Genomic DNA, 16,137 nt, shown 5'->3' on the forward strand with positions numbered 1-16,137 from the left:
TTACAAATGAAATCTTGATAACCTCACAACCTCATCAAAGACCAAATTGTGGGGACCCCCTTAGGAGTCCCGACCCCCAGCTTGGGAACCCCTGCTCGATTTATGACGTGATGAATGAATTTCAGGGACAGAAAAGGAAAGGGAAGGTCAAAGTTGAACAAAATGCATCACATGACAAAAACATCCAGAGCCCCTCCACCACCAACACAGGCTTTTCTTCTTCTGTCTGCCCCTCACATGGGCCTGTCTAGAACCGGCCCTGCTTCCTTGCTTGTTTCTGACTAAAATGATTCTGGGTTGTGAATAATGCCGGCTTACTCGTATTCCGGTGTTATTTATTGAGGTGTAGGCCCATGGCCTCAGCTACAGGAAGGTGTTTTACTAGAATAACGCACTGCCTCTGTGTGGATGCTGTCTCCAGCAGTAAGGCTGAACCTCATGGAGAACTAAAGGAGCCTGATGGTCATCTCCACCAGAACAGCAACAACATCCTTCTGTGATGTCGCCCAACCCGAATGAAACCCTCCTCTCACTTGGGTGGACACGGTGTGGCGCTGGCGCGCGCTCCCGTCGCGGGGAAGCGCTACCGGGGATAACGACATCGCTACAACACCTGTACCGGCGCTGCATCATCACCGGCTCTAACGCCCGTTATTCATGCGGCTCTAAAGTCTCGCGGTGTTACCATTCAGACATCTGACCCGGAGCTCTCTGTTGTATTGTGCGTCATCTCCATCGGTGCTCCTCACAGAAACATCGCAAACACATAAACGGCGCAAACATGGCGACTCCGGCTGCGGTGAACCCGTCCGGTAAGTGAACGTTCGGGGGGGGGGGGAGAGGCCGAGGCCGGTGCCCCCACAGGCCGCCACAGCATCTGTCCCCTTCCCCCACCCGGTCCGGCTCGGCCTCTTCGTGTTGTTCTGTTCGGGCCCAGCTCGGTCTTTGTGTGGTTGTGGCGCTTCTCCCGTGGCTTCACGGGGCTGCTGGGCCCGGTGTCCACGGAACCGCGGCTCGTAACCGTTAAACTGGACAGACTGAGTCCCGGTTGGTCCTGAGACGGGTGTGGGGACGGCTCAGCTCAGGCTGGGCTTCGGCGCTGCTAGAGCCATCCCAGCACTAGGATGAAGGAGTTACGGAGGTTCAGCCATCCATAGTGCAGGAAGAGCAGTGAGTGGTTCCTGCTGCTTCCGACCAGACCCGGTGATGCTGCTACCTTCACTGACCAGGAGAACCAGCTTCTGCAGCAATGGCTTATGTTCGTGAAGCTGGTTAGGGTCTACAGGAGCATGGTCACTTAAGCTAACACACACACACACACACACACACACACACACACACACACACACACACACACACACACACACACACACACACACACTCACCAAATGTGGGACAACGTGAAGTTCCAATATAATGAGGAAAACAAACAAACAAAACGTATCTTCTGCCTTTTAGCCCTAACATCACTGTTACACATACATAAAATGATTATTATTATCATCGTATATTTCTTGTATACCGTAAATCCTCTAATACATAATAATAATGCTTATATTGCTTTCCTTGACGTTGGACGTGTTACGGCTAGTTTACCCATTTAATTAGAGATCCACTAGGATAAATACAATAAAGTTGAACTAACCAAACAGAATATTTACTAAGACATCACAATAGAACTATAGACACATTATTGTGTGTGTGTGTGTGTGTGTGTGTGTGTGTGTGTGTGTGTGTGTGTGTGTGTGTGTGTGTGTGTGTGTGTGTGCTCTGTCTTCTCGATCCCCAGTGAGTCGTGGAGGATGGCTGCTTATACTGAGCCAGGATTCTCTGGCGGTTTCTTCCTGTTAAAAGGGAGTTTTCCTCTCCACTGTCGCTGCATGCTTGCTTAGTATGAGGATTGCTGTATAGTCACTGACACTAGCCAGTGACTTGATGCGATTTGCTGGGTTCCTTATATAGGAAACATTATTTCTGATTGGCTTAATGAACTGTGAATTGGAATGTTTATTATGTGAAGTGCCTTGAGATGACTCTTGTCCTGATTTGGCGCTATATAAATAAACTTGAATTGAATTGAATTGAATACAGGCCCGGGTCTGTATTTTACTCAAGCTCCAGGCCTTTATTGGAAGGAGGACCAGAATTAGAGGCAGGCCTCTATTTCTATTTGAGCAAAATGAACTAATGGTTCGCTGGAGTTTTTGACAATTAAAATTGAGCCCACATTTTCAAAGTTAAACACATTTCTTTTAACAACGGTAGTTTCTGCTTCAGCCATCTCCCCCCTCCCCCTGCGCAGCGGCCGCAAACTCACTGATGCGCCTGCAGCCTCTCAGAGTTCCTGCTGCTCTAAACATTAAAATAATTATTTCATTTTCTGTTCCTCACTTCTGATGACCTTCAATGGTGTCTTTTTGTTGCAACAGCAGGTACAACAACTAACTTGTTTTATTTGACTATTTTTATGTCCTGTCTCGTTTTATTATCTTCCTGCATCTCCTCTCAATCCTAAAGAAAAACTGCTGCCTGGATTCATATATATTCACCTCATGAGTTACCTTTGAACTGCAATTCTAAAAGATCTACCGACCGCAAAAACAGCGGGGTGCTTGCCGGCCACATCAGTTAGGTGCGTCACCGAGGACAAAACAGGTGATGCGTCCCGATCCACAGCAGCGAAACGCATCAGGCACATATAAAAGAATTAAAGACAGAAAACATAAAAGGAAATGAGCCGACATGAACGATCGCGTGTTAAATTAGTTTTTGAGGTGGCGACACCTGATTTGATAATGTTACTGTGGCCGTGCTCAGGACGCAGATGTCTGGAGCGCGTCAACAATCAGAGCTTTGCATGCGCAAGCTGGTTAAGGTTAGGATGGGGGTGAGGGGAATGTAAAATTGCAAGAGGGTAAAGGTCACAATTTGGTTAAATGTCCGTTTTACGGCGGGTGTCAGTACCGACGCTCTGGCACAGCGCGTTGCCTCCCGACGCGCAGGAGGTTGTCACCTGCTGACAGCAGGCTGCTGTCTTTTCCGAGGACTGCATCTTGCCGGTCATTATCACGTGACAGCGACTAGTCGATGACAGGCATAAAAAGTCACTATAGAGCGGTGAAGTCGACTAGTGACTAGTTCATACAACCCCTGCTACTGCTCCCCAGAGTGTTCTGCAGCATAATCAGCACGTTCTCTTTGAACTTGATATCAAATTTTCGCCTCCTCTTCGTCTCCGCACGGTTAAAGTTACCCTCGCGGTCTATCACTGGCAAATCAAAAGTGAGACGGATGACACAACCGCCCCCCGTACTTGCTTGTTACCACATTCCACCCGGCCACAATAAAAAACCGGCCATTATTCACCTCCGCCGACTCCGACGCCGGCCAAAATATGATACCCGGCAGTTAATTAAATACAGGCTAATATTAGAGGATTTACGGTATATTTTATTTGAATTCAACATGAAGAAGCATACAGCAAAAGCTTTACTATGATAGTCTTTGGGCAGCTAAACTCAGAATGCCATACAAGCGCTTGGTCTTTCGTCCACATTTACTGAGTACAAACATCCAAACAAAAGTTCATCCCATATGAAGGGAAGGTGCATGCTAAAATCAGAGGGTAGTCTGGGCCTCTCGACTTAAGCTACTGCCCCCAGTGACCCGACTCCGGATAAGCGAATGAAAATGGATGGGTGGACACCTGGACCAGTGGTTCCCAACCTGGGGTCTGGGGTCCACCACATACAAGCGCCTCATGATTTTTATCTTGAGAGGCACTATATTCATACCTGCAAACTTGTTGCTTTTCAGCGAAAATCTGCGTTTTAGAAGCCAAATGTGTTGTTCACGTAAATCGTGTAGACCCTAGGAGTTTTTGTTTTGGGAAAGTCTTCTGTCGGGTTTCAGCGATGGGTTTCAGTCACTCTTATGGAAATCAATCGGAGAAAGAAGAGAAGACTTCTCTTGTTCACAAACAGTCTTTGAGATTGGGATCCAGCGCGCATGTGACAGTTAGCGTAGGTCAATGGTAGAGATTGCTGTGCCCAAAGGTAACAGGAAATACGTCACAAGAGGATTCGGTAGTGATAAAAACTGTACATAACAATTTAAACTACACTGAAATACAGATTGTAGACAACACTCATAGTCTGTATGATGTAGACATCGTTTAGTTTCATTTTCAGGTTTTTTTTTTTATATTTTGTGATTCCTGTCTTCTTTTTCCTGTGAGGCTGGTGGGGCAGCACCCTGGCGTCCCCTATGGATGAGCCACCATGGGTTAAAATGTAGAAAGTGTTGAATTTATTTTTTTTTTTCCTGATCAGGCAGCTCTCTGGTTGCTTAGCACCCCCTAAACCTCTGATGCTAGAATTGCCTCTGCCCGTTGTTGTCGGGCTTTCCTGAAGCCCACAGCTTAAACACCTAGAGGGAGGCCGAAGAAAGATCCAGTTTCTACCTACATTAAATTATTTATCTGGACTCTCAGCGGCAGCGCTGATTACTCCTGCTCTCCAGGCAGCTGCCTTCTGCACACGGCCACAGTAACATTTTGGTAATTTTTTATTCGAGGCTGACGCTTTTACACGCGCTCATCACCCGTGGTCAGCTGAATCCACGTCACCGGCGCGGCCGGGCAGCACGCACTCAGTCAGTACATCCATTTGATCTGCTTAGTTAAAAAGTAACAGGTGAGGTGAAAAAGGAGGAAGCAGGCAGCAGTTTCCTGGAGAACAGCGAGGAGATGCAGGAAGATCAGAGACGGATAAAACAGGAAAATAAAAACCAAGAAAACAAAACAAAGTGTTTGAAAAATAAAATGTCGGTAGATTTATCCCACTACACATTTTACCTTTATAAAGCAATAGCTTATCAGCATGGAATATTTATTTATTTGATACAATTCATCTTCAAACCTCAGTCCCCCGCCCAGGGCCAAATCAAGGCGTTTTGGGGGTCAAGGCAAAATAGACCCCTGCCAGGTATTTTATGTTGAGGTGCAATTTGTTTTTATGTTAGACTTTTTTATATTTGCAATAAAGTCTAAAAGTGAAGAATTTGTTATTTACCGTAAATCCTCTAATACAGGCCCGGGCCTGTATTTGACTCAAGCTCATCAAGCTCCAGGCCTTTATTGGAAGGAGGGCCAGTATTAGAGGCAGGTCTCAATTTCTATTTGAGCAAAATTAACTAATGGTTCATTGGAGTTTTTGACAATTAAAATTGCGCCCACATTTTCAAAGTTAAACACATTTCTTTTAACAACGGTAGTTTCTGCTTCAGCCCTCTCCCCCCTCCCCCTGCGCAGCGGCCGCAAACTCACTGATGCGCCTGCAGCCTCTCAGAGTTCCTGCTGCTCTAAACATTAAAATAATTATTTCATTTTCTGTTCCTCACTTCTGATTACCTTCAATGGTGTCTGTTTGTTGCAACCACCAGGTACAAAAACTAACTTGTTTTTATTTGACTATTTGTCTGTCCTGTCTGTTTATTATCTTCCTGCATCTCCTCTCAATCCTAAAGAAAAACTGCTACCTGGGTTCATATATATTCACCTCATGAGTTACCTTTGAACTGCAGTTCTAAAAGATCTACCGACCGAAAAAACAGCGGAGCGCTCGCTGTTTGGCGGCCGTATCAGTGATCAGTGCGTCGGATGACAAGGTGATGCGCGCAGCGCCCCGCTCCACAGCAGCGAAACGCATCAGGCGCAAATAAAAGACAGAAAACATTAAAGGAAATGAACTGACATGAACGATCGCGTGTTAAATTAGTTTTTGAGGTGGCGACACCTGATTGTTACTGTGGCTGTGCTCAGGAGGCAGATCTACCGACCGCGAAAACAGCGGAGCGCTCCCTGCTTGGAGGCCGCATCAGTGATCTGTGCGTCAGAGGACAAGTTGATGCGCCCCGCTCCACAGCAGCGATACACATCAGGTGCAAATAAAAGACAGAAAACATTAAAGGAAATGAACCGACATGAACGATCGCGTGTCAGTACCTACGGTCGCGGGGATTCCCTCCACGTCGCACCTACGTCACAAACCGCGGCTATAAACGGAAGTCGCCTTTCTAGCTCACCACTCAGCCATCGTTTCTTCAGATTCATGATCAGAGTTTCCAACCTACCGATCAATCCAACGAACTATCAGCTCATAGTAAGTTATCTTACTTACTTCTGGAAAGCCCGGCATTTCCGTGTCACTTCGTTGACGCTCGAACGCTCGGGGGTTTCCTAGATCAGCCGGCGTTTCACCGACGCTCTCACTTCCGCGTCTGTGAAACCACGCTCCCTATTGAATTATCGTATGATCACATTCTCTTTTTGTGGGTAAAACTCAAGAAAAAAAAATTTTTTACTTGTTTTTTTTATTAGTTTTATTACAAAAAGTGCATTTTATGATGAAATTGATGAAAAAAAACAAGAATTTCTTGATATTTCGCATAGAAAAATACTGCGAATCTGCGAATTCCCCCTGAAAAATGCTCCAAAGAAAAAATTCGCGAATCCGCGATGAACGAACCGCGAAGTAGCGAGGGATTACTGCATAGTGAAGTTGACTAGTTCATACAACCCCTACTGCTGCTCTCCAGAGTGTTCTGCAGCATAATCAGCACGTTCTCTTTGAACTTGATAGTGTAATGACCTGGCTTGGGTTGTAAGCCAGGTGCATTCTGGGTATTGTGTTATATGTGTTTCCTATCGTTCTGCTAGTTCCTATGTGCTGATTTGCGTGTTGTGTGAGTGTTATGTAAGCCACAGGGAAGGTGATGTGTGTTCTGTGGAGTGGGTTGAATTAGCATGGTTAACTGACACCGTGACTCTGTGTGGTAGGAGCGTGATAGAGGATCGTGTCTGTAGCGTTACAAAGGTTGAAGAAAAAGCCTAATAAAGGTCCGCGTGAACCTCTACTGCCTCCTGCTGGTTGATTTGGGGACTATAACCCTGTCGCTGAGACGCTCATACTTGCTTATTGCCACATTCCACCCGGCCACAATAAGAGACCGGCCATTATTCACCTCATCTGACTCCGACACCGGCCAAAATTGGAGACCCGGCCTTTAATTGAATACCGGCCCATTATTAGAGGATTTACGGTATTAGCCTGGCCTGCCAGACACGTCCTCTGTGTAATTCTGCAGAGAGAACGAGTCTGGTAACTCACAGGCAGAAAGGCACTTGAGGGGTGGGACTAGGCAGCTCAAAAATAACCAACCAGAAAAAAGATGGAAACGCTGACTGTACCCTGCAACGCTGTAGATTTTTAGCTGTAGTAATAAAAGGCATCAGCACAAACACAGGGTTTCCCGTACATAGACGTAGCCGTGGCGGGCCGCCATGGCTGAAATCCCACCGCCACGCCTACAAGATCCCAAGTTTTATTTATTTTTTGCGCCGTTTCCCAAAGAAGCACCAGGAACTACTATGTTGTCGCGTGTGATCACAGCCGGCGGGCAACAAGGAGGAGTAGGCAGGGCAAGGTGCAGTTACAGCATAAGTTACTGAGTTTAAAATTAGAAAGGTAGCAGTGGATATAATGCTTTTTGGTTTACATGCTTCAATAGCATTAAGATAAACGAGTGTTGACGATCTTGACAGGGTTTCCTCCAGTGTTTAATAGGCCAGGTTTTCCTCCCCCCGCCAGGCTAAGCATCACTTATTCATGTAAAATTTATTTATTTTTTCATGTCTGACTTTAACCGCATCTAATACTGTATTACGGCGTGAGCGCAACAGCGACAACTTAAGATCGATGTGTGAGCAGCGTGAGAGGTCGGGTGTTTTCATCTGAACCCTTAAAACCTCCAGCAGGCTATGCTGCACTATTGACGTGTTAGCGCGCGGCGCTAACAACTTAGCGACGTGACATGTCTCGGAGAAAGCGTAAAAACACGTTGGACGCTTCTTCTGAAGCGGGAAAATAACACCTCTTCTTAAGCAGAGCACGACGTCACCTCGGCTCGTTCACCCTCTGCCGAGCCGGACTGAGCTCGATAACGTTGACCCAGCACAGCCACTGGGTCGTTGGAGCTGCCTCGTGACTGCCTGATGGAAAACCAGCAGGTTTCATCAGACTCGTAAAGTTTCTTGTTTTTGCTGGGGACCCGCTGTATTTTACCGCTCCCTCCTGCAGTCTTCCCCTATTAACATTTAAAATGATTCTGTAAATTCTGTGTATCAATAGAAAAAATCTCTGCCTCTGCCAGCTGCAGTAAATGTAGTCTCCAAATAATAAATAAGAGGTGCATTCATCTGTGTATCTCCTTTGATCCGCATTAGTGATATTCTCAGCACCAGAACAGTGAAGCAAAGAAACGGATTCCTGAGTTTGTTAGTAATTTAATTTATTAGGTGCATCTAACCTGTTCTATTTTTCTCTGAAATGAGATCAAATCAGTGCTTCTATGGGTTGTCTCCTCTCTGCACTAGAAAATTTTACTTTTTTTAGAGACGTGTCATAATTTCTCCCCAAGCCCCCCCCCCCCCCCCCCCCCCCCCCCCCCAAGCCCCACCGCCACAGCTGGGAAAATTCCTAGGGGAAACACTGCAAACATCTTTTATTTCTTCAGAAGAAAGGCTTTTAGCGCTTCTACATGTTGTGGTTTTAAAGACGTGTCCAGGTCATTTAGACCAGAGGAAAGAGCCGCAGCCAACTCCGCTTCAGTCGCCATGTTCGACAAACTCGGCATTGTGGTGTGTGACGTACGCTGCTCAGCGCTGATTGGCTTGGTTAGAGTTCTCAGGGGGCGGGGTTATTTGAATAGGAGAGTTCCCAGACCCTTTCTCTGTGCAGAATTAAACAGAGGAGGACTCTGGCAGGCCAAGCTAGTTATTTATTACTTGATTTTTAAATTATCTCACAGAAGTGATCTGTTTGTTAACAGAGTTGTTACATGTTAAAATAAAGTTAATTAAATAAAAAATAAGGAGATTCTGGATCTGTTTCTTTGCTTTCTTTATTCTTTTTTTGCGTATCAAAAATATCTGATTGGGACTCGGTATTGGCAGATTCCAAATGACTCGAACTCGAGGGCAAAACAACCCTATTGAGACATCTCTATTTAGTAGTTACGCTGTTGTTTTGGACGCAGTTATACCATCACTGTTTATAAGTGATCAAAAAAGAGATGCCAGCAGGTGGAGGCGGGCCAGTGTGAACCATGTGATCACTCCCAGTAATGGACAGTAAATTCTAGCCCCTTCTGCACCCTAGAAGCATCAGCATCGCAAAAAGGTGTACTCGCGACAATCACTGCACTTCAGTGCACACGGGAAGAGCCTCAGCCCTCCACTTCTCCACTGTGCTCCTCACTCGACCCGCGAGATCACAAAATCCCTCGAGTTCATGCCGTCCGCCATCAAACCCAAAAGAAAGAAATCACGTTTGATATCACTGTTTGATGTCATATATGATGTTCCTCTCCACTGCCAGCATTAAAGCCATGAAAAACACACCGCTGCACTTCTGGAATGATGCAGGGAGTAGATATGCCGTTAGGTCACTTGTTTGGATGTAATCTACATAGATATGTAGTTGCATTGCTGCAATAGGCTTTTATTTTGAAAAGTACAAGGGCTTTTACACCGAAACAGTGTGTGATTTCCTGTCTGGCCCTATGATAAGTGCGGGAATCGTTGTGTCCCAGAAGTGGCTCGCGGCTAAAATAGAACCCGATCCTTTAAACATCATTTGTACGTTCTTTCTGTGTTTGTCTTCAAATTCCATTGTTGGTTCTTTTTTAAACGCAAATAAGGTTTTTCTTTACCTTGCTGATGTTTCATTTGCGGCTGCAAACATCTTCCTACTCCGTTTATCCGTGGGCAGCAGAGGACGTTGTCAAATTGTCGTTGGCAAGATACCAGCTGTACTTAAATGTGGAGTCGTTTATGAAATCCCATGCAATCTTTGCAATAAAACATACATAGGAGAAACCGGACGCCAACTCAACACACGAACAATAGAACATCGAAAGGAGTGCGAGAGAGAAACAAGTCGAAGACACAAGAGCAGCAAAAGAAGAAGCAGAAAGCACAATAAAGAAGTCAGCCGTAACAGATCACTGCACAAGAGAAAACCATATAAAGGACTGGGACAACACAAGGATCATAAACACCGAACAGCAGAAATACAAAAGATGGATAAAAGAAGCTATCGAGATAAGGAGACGTGGATGTGGGACCATGAACAGAGACGATGGGGTTTACACGTTGGATCGTGCATGGGACTGCATCATCGGAGAGGGGAGAGCGGGCAGCAGAGGGCGACAACGTATAACGGATAAACGGAGTTGGAAGTGACGCCACCATCAGCGTCAGCTCTGAGGATGTTTGCAGCCACAAACGAAACATCAGCTAGGTAAAGAAAAACCTTATTTGTGTTTAAAAAAGAACCAAAAATAGAACCCGATCCTGTTTCTAGCGGCGCACCACTTCTGTGACACGTCTGAACGTTGGTTTGATTCACCGCCCTAGACTCTAATGGATTCTGTTTGAATCAGTGACGACCTGCCGCCGTTCCACGTTGCCAGTGCCAGGCTGCAGGAGGGGTAAGCAACAGCGACGTACAGCGATCAAACGTCATATTGCCGGCGATGTAATTGGCAGGCACGTGTTGTAGACTTTATGTGGGCGAAAATTCTGATGTCACTGTTTGTGAATTTCAAAGTTGTTGGGCATCTTCCACTCTTCATGCTGTCTTCATAGTGTGAACATGCCGTTTTAGCAGTGGTTCTATAGTAACTCCTCACCATCAGTCAGATACATTCAGTCTGGTTGGACGGTATTCCTCCGTAAGGGCTACCAGGTCAGTGTTTCCCCTAGGAATTTTTCAAGCGGTGGTGGTGGTGGTGGTGGCATTTGGAAAAACATCTTCTGCCCCCCTGTATTTGACTTTCTGCCCCTTTTTATTTTGGTCCAAGATCATTACTGGGCTGGCCCTGTTAAAAACCTTCTACACCCCTGCTTAGTAGACTTAATGAAGTATTTCTAAGCCAGTATAAAAATGACTGAAACACAAATTTACATATTTGGCATTATTGACCAATATCTTTGATTTAATTTAATTTATTTGTTACGAACATCAAGATGCATTACAGTGAACTAGGGCCCGACCGATAAATCGGCCGGCCGATATTTTCGGCCGATATTGGGATCATTAACTCATTCACTGCCAGCCGTTTCCTGATCACTAACGGCCTTCGCTGCCAGCGTTTGTCACAGTTTTTACAGTTTTTTTAAGAGTCACGGAACGTTGCGCGCTAGCATGATGTCGATGCCAAAACAACCAAAACAAAGAGGAGACTCACCTCTTACATCAGGAAGAAGCCGCGTGTTTCGAGCGTTATCCGTTCTTTCATAATCCGTTGTCGAATTGTGATCGGCAGACACTTTTCCGGTTCGCGCCTCACCTTTTTTTACAGGAACGGCCCAAAACGATCTCCTAACACATGGATGTGTTGCTTCCTGATCATGTGATCTGTGACGTATGCGGATGAAGATCGGCTTCAGGGCTGAGATGTTTGTTCTCTCAGCGCGGGGGCTCGTTCCGATGCTCAAACAGTAAAAAAATGCAAATGGCAGTGAACGGTTGGATCTAAAATGACGACTTTAGTCGTCATTGGCAGTGAATGAGTTAACAGTATCGGCTATTGGCCAAAAAGACGGCCAATATGGCCGATATTGCGCTACCTATCCAGCAGATGGCGCCAGCTTTATGAACTCATGTTGTGTGGCTCGACTCCTTTGAACTTTGAACACAAATTATTGTTTTGGAACATTTGTTTTATTTATTCTTATTTATGTTTCTTATGTGCAATTATTTCCTGTCCAGGGTGAATACGTTCACCACGTTAACTCCCACAGAGTGTTACTTTGTTACAAAGCACAAGTATTACGTTTTATTTATTGCTGCATTTTTATTATTCTAATATTCTTATAGAGATCTCCTGTCCCTAAACGTGTGTGTTGTTAGATTCCCGAGTTATCCAAGTCAGGAAAAACATTTTGTAACCAGTTGTTTTAGCATAAAGCAGTGGAAGGGAAGGCTTGCATTCACCTACATAAAAAAACCACTATAATGTAAGTGAATCCACTTACATTGTTTTATGCTAAACTAAGAAAACCAACTGCTGCCAGATCATATTGGGCTGGTTATAAAATGCTTTTTCTGACTTGTCTAACTCTGGGAGATCTTAACAAGACACAGTTTTACTGAGTGGTGGAATATTCCTTTAAGTTAAAATGTATTTGTGGAAACCACCGTTTACAAGAAAAAACTTGAATGTTAGATTTATGCTGTGGCTGAGTTTGTGTGTGCTGTTGTTTTTGAGATCTGTTAAATAAATCTTATTTGCATTACTTGGAAACCCGAGTGAGTTACTGAGACAGTTCTTTGGTGTGTAATAGAGAAATAAGTTTGCATCAAAAAGGCAGCGAATGAAGGGTTTAAGCTTAAGAACATTTTTATTTCTTTTTTTTTTTTGTGAGGGAGATTTATAAGCCATGATATCGGATATCGGCCGTTGTTAAAAGTTTTATATCGGTATCGGTCCCAAAAAAAGCATTTCGGCCAGGTCCTACAGTGATCATTATAATAAAGTAAAGTTTTCTAGTGCAGAGAGGAGACAACCCATAGAAGCACTGATTTGATCTCATTTAAGTGAAAAATAGAACAAATCAGATGCATCTAATAAATAAAATTACTAACAAACTCAGGAATCTTTCTTTGCTTCATTGTTCTGGTGCTGAAAACATCACTAATGCGGATCAAAGGACATACACAGATGAATGCACCTCTTATTATTTAGAAATTAGTGGGTGTGGTTTACATCAATACATTATTTTAAATCTGACATTTATATGGATTGATCAGAAGTTGCTATGTGTATTGTTTATTTGAAAACTATTTACAGAGCAACCCTAACCCTATCACAACAGTAAAGGAACTATTACAGAACAAGTTTTCACTAAAATCAGAACATTAGTATTTAAGTGCATGAATTCATGCATCTGAACTCATGCAGTAGGAACTAGGAAATATGAAATACTAGAACCATTTTATTTTAATTTGATTAAACTGATTTTTTCCTAACGTTGTTGGCATTTTTCCCACACACCGTTAAACAAAACAATGTCGATTGAGGTGTGTGTGAGATAGAGAGGGAGAGAGTTAAAATAATAATTAAAAAAAAAACCCGACCGGAGCGGAGGCAGTGACCGACGCATGCAAGAGCGGTTTTCAGCTCTTGTCTTGTCAAATGCTCCACGTACGTTACGAATAAAGTTAATTTAAATATTCAACCGAAAAAGAGGCGAGCTGAAGAAAACATAGTAAAAACTGAAGAAACGCTAGCAACAGTGAAGCAAGCACAGAGAGATCTGTTACTGTGTGTGTGTGTGTGTGTGTGTGTGTGTGTGTGTGTGTGTGTGTGTGTGTGTGTGTGTGTGTGTGGATGGGTCGGACGGACTGAGCTCCCGGCTGCAGTTTTGTGTGTAGGGAGGGGCGGGCACTCTATGTGACTGGCCAATCCCAGAGCGTGAAGACAGTCAGTTACCCAATGAGGATTTTCCTTCAGTACGATTACAGATATTTACCTTGTTTACTTGTTTCACGCTCGTATTCGTCAAAAATGCTTTATCCGTACCGGATACTAGTCTGAAACGAGTACCCGGCTCATCCCTAGCTGTAACCACCCTGCCCTGCCTCCTCCGCCTTGCTGCCTGCCGGCTGTGATCACGAGCAACAACAGAGTAGTTCCCGCTGCTTCTTCGGGAAACGGCGCAAAAAATAAATAAATAAATCAATAAAACTCTGGATCTTGTAGGCGTGGCGCTGGGATTTCAGCCGTGCTGGGCCGCCACGGCTACGCCCATGTAAGGGAAACACTGCAGGTTGCCAAGTCCTTTTTCATCAAGTGGTTGTGGTTCCAAGCATCTGCCTGCTTTTAGTAAAAGGAAGTGAGGGTTTGTTTAATTTCTTTCCCTATGAAATGAATGGAAAATAAAACACATGGTTTGTCAAAGGCTAATACTTTTTACTTGACTTGACGTTAGGCTACTGGAGCCTGGAGTAGCCTGGGCTGGAGGACAAAGGTCTATCATGAGTGTGTTCTAGTGGAGCTGGTCCTTCCAAACGAAAGTCATCCAGGACCCTATGACCTAATCCCATGACCTTACGTAGGGTGGAGTAGACCAGAAGTATCTCCAGGGCATCACCTTTCAGGTCAGCTCCTACTTCACAGTGAAAGACCTGAGCAACGTCCTCATGGCTGCAGATGGGTTACACCTGCCCATAACGCTATCCATAGTAACTTTAAAATGGTGGTTGGCTGTCGTCTTTTTCCCATGCTTTATGTTGGAGTTCAGGTACGACCTAAGAAAGACACTGTTGGCTTACAGCTCCGACTTCAGCTGCTGTTCTCTGTGTGCATCCAGAAATGGGCAGCGAGTTGCCAGGAGCTGTAGCGATGCCAGGAGCTGTGGGATCCAGCCAGGTGAGGATGGGAGGAGCTGTACCTGGCCGTGCAGGAAAAAGAAGGTCTGGAGGGTGAGTATTCTCTATGCTAAGCTAAGCTACAGTGCCCGTCTGGTGACATTGAGGAAAAAAACTCATGATCATGAGATAGTTAATGTGTGGGAATGCATTGATAACTTGCGGGAATAAGATACTTAATGCATGGCCACAACTTATAAATGCGTGAGGGATGCGTTCCAGAGATTGGCGTTCCTGAAAAGATCTCCTCTTAAAAGCTCCAAAATAGTTAGCTTTTAGCACTAGCGGAACAAATCAGAGCTGGGCCGGGGGCGGAGCAAATAACAGGGCCTTTTAAACCCATGAAGGTCACGATTACATGATTTTAGCTGTGGCGCCCTGTATTTGGTAGCTGGGCCTTCAGTTTACTGACCTAATCTGATGTTACAACGGTGGCGGACCTGCCAGCTGTGAATTCTGGAGAATCTCCGAACGGTCGGTGTTGGCCCCAACCCCACCCCACCTGTCGGAGATCCCCCAGCTGCGGGAACGTCCAGCCTCCCACCCAGTGCTTTAAGAGGACCGGTACAGCCACTTCTAATTTATAGTTTTTTCAAGTCATTTATTAGTGGAAATGTCCGTTATTTCTGATAATATATCTGTCCGTCCTCAAACATCAGCTGTCCACGTCCACGCAGCGCCGCCCCTCCCGATGAGCCGGACTCGCGCTTCACGAGGGGCCACATTTTGTGCACAAGGCGCATCGCTGCTGTGAGGCGCGCTGTGCGTATGGCAGCTTCAGTCCAGGCTCAGGAGAGGAAAAAAGATGAGTTATCCGACACCGTGCTCGTTCCCGACTGACAGCTGCAGCATCTGACCAACCAGTGGTTCAGTGTGCTGACAGACAGGTTTCCATGGAGATAGATAAATGGCACCCAAAAGGAAATATGAGCAAGCACAAAGAAGAAAATGTCAAAACAAGAGGAGTGTGCTTCATGTGAAAGTGGGCATGTTGTTGGAAATGAACACAAATTAAACATCCCAGCTGCTGCAGATGGTGAGACCGAAGAGAGGATGTTCTGTCTGGATGTGGACTCTCATCGTGTTTTCTACTAATAAAAAGAGAGAAGGCTGTTATTAAGATTTTCTCATCATCATGCAGCAGCTGGGGGGGGGGGGGTAAACACTAGAGCTCACACACGGATGTTTGTTCAGTCTCGTTAATAATTACATATTACGAAGGGTACTTTGTGTATTCAGAGAGAAGACCGTTGTGACAAGAAGGAACGCCGTTAAGCCCGTATGAAAACTACATTACAGCTGCAGTTCACCATCATCAGCAACAATTTAGTTATTTATTTGGTTTCATGTGTAAATAAAATGAGTAACACTCACCAGCGTTGCTGATTATTTATAGACTAAACCCATCCTGGTCTCTGCAGGAAGACCAGGAACTTTGTCATAGAGCGGTCTAGTTCCATCAGTAAGTCCTTTACTACGGCAACGTAGGCCGAGGCTGAGTCGCCGCTCGCTGGGACAAGCTAGCGACGGGGGTGGGCGGACCCTCGTGATGATGATCAGCTTCTTTGAAAAAGTCCATCTTGAAAATGGAACTGACATAATCCCTGAGATTTTACCCATAATGCACTTGGAGATGGTTGTG

General features: G+C 45.1%; 1 protein-coding gene across 3 annotated transcripts in view; it reads left to right on the forward strand.

The window, feature by feature from the left end:
• The first annotated feature begins 653 nt into the window (after nt 1-653).
• Nucleotides 654-16,137, forward strand: part of arnt2 (aryl-hydrocarbon receptor nuclear translocator 2) — a 144,603-nt gene continuing 129,119 nt past the window's right edge. For all 3 annotated transcript variants that reach the window (XM_070554614.1, XM_070554615.1, XM_070554616.1), the window contains exons 1-2: nt 654-812; nt 14,438-14,549. In XM_070554614.1, coding sequence (XP_070410715.1) covers nt 782-812; nt 14,438-14,549 — 143 coding nt within the window. In that variant the 5' untranslated portion in view covers nt 654-781. The remainder of the gene's footprint in view (nt 813-14,437; nt 14,550-16,137) is intronic.

This window comes from Nothobranchius furzeri, chromosome 9 (genome assembly GCF_043380555.1).
Source record: "Nothobranchius furzeri strain GRZ-AD chromosome 9, NfurGRZ-RIMD1, whole genome shotgun sequence".
Taxonomy (NCBI): domain Eukaryota; kingdom Metazoa; phylum Chordata; class Actinopteri; order Cyprinodontiformes; family Nothobranchiidae; genus Nothobranchius; species Nothobranchius furzeri.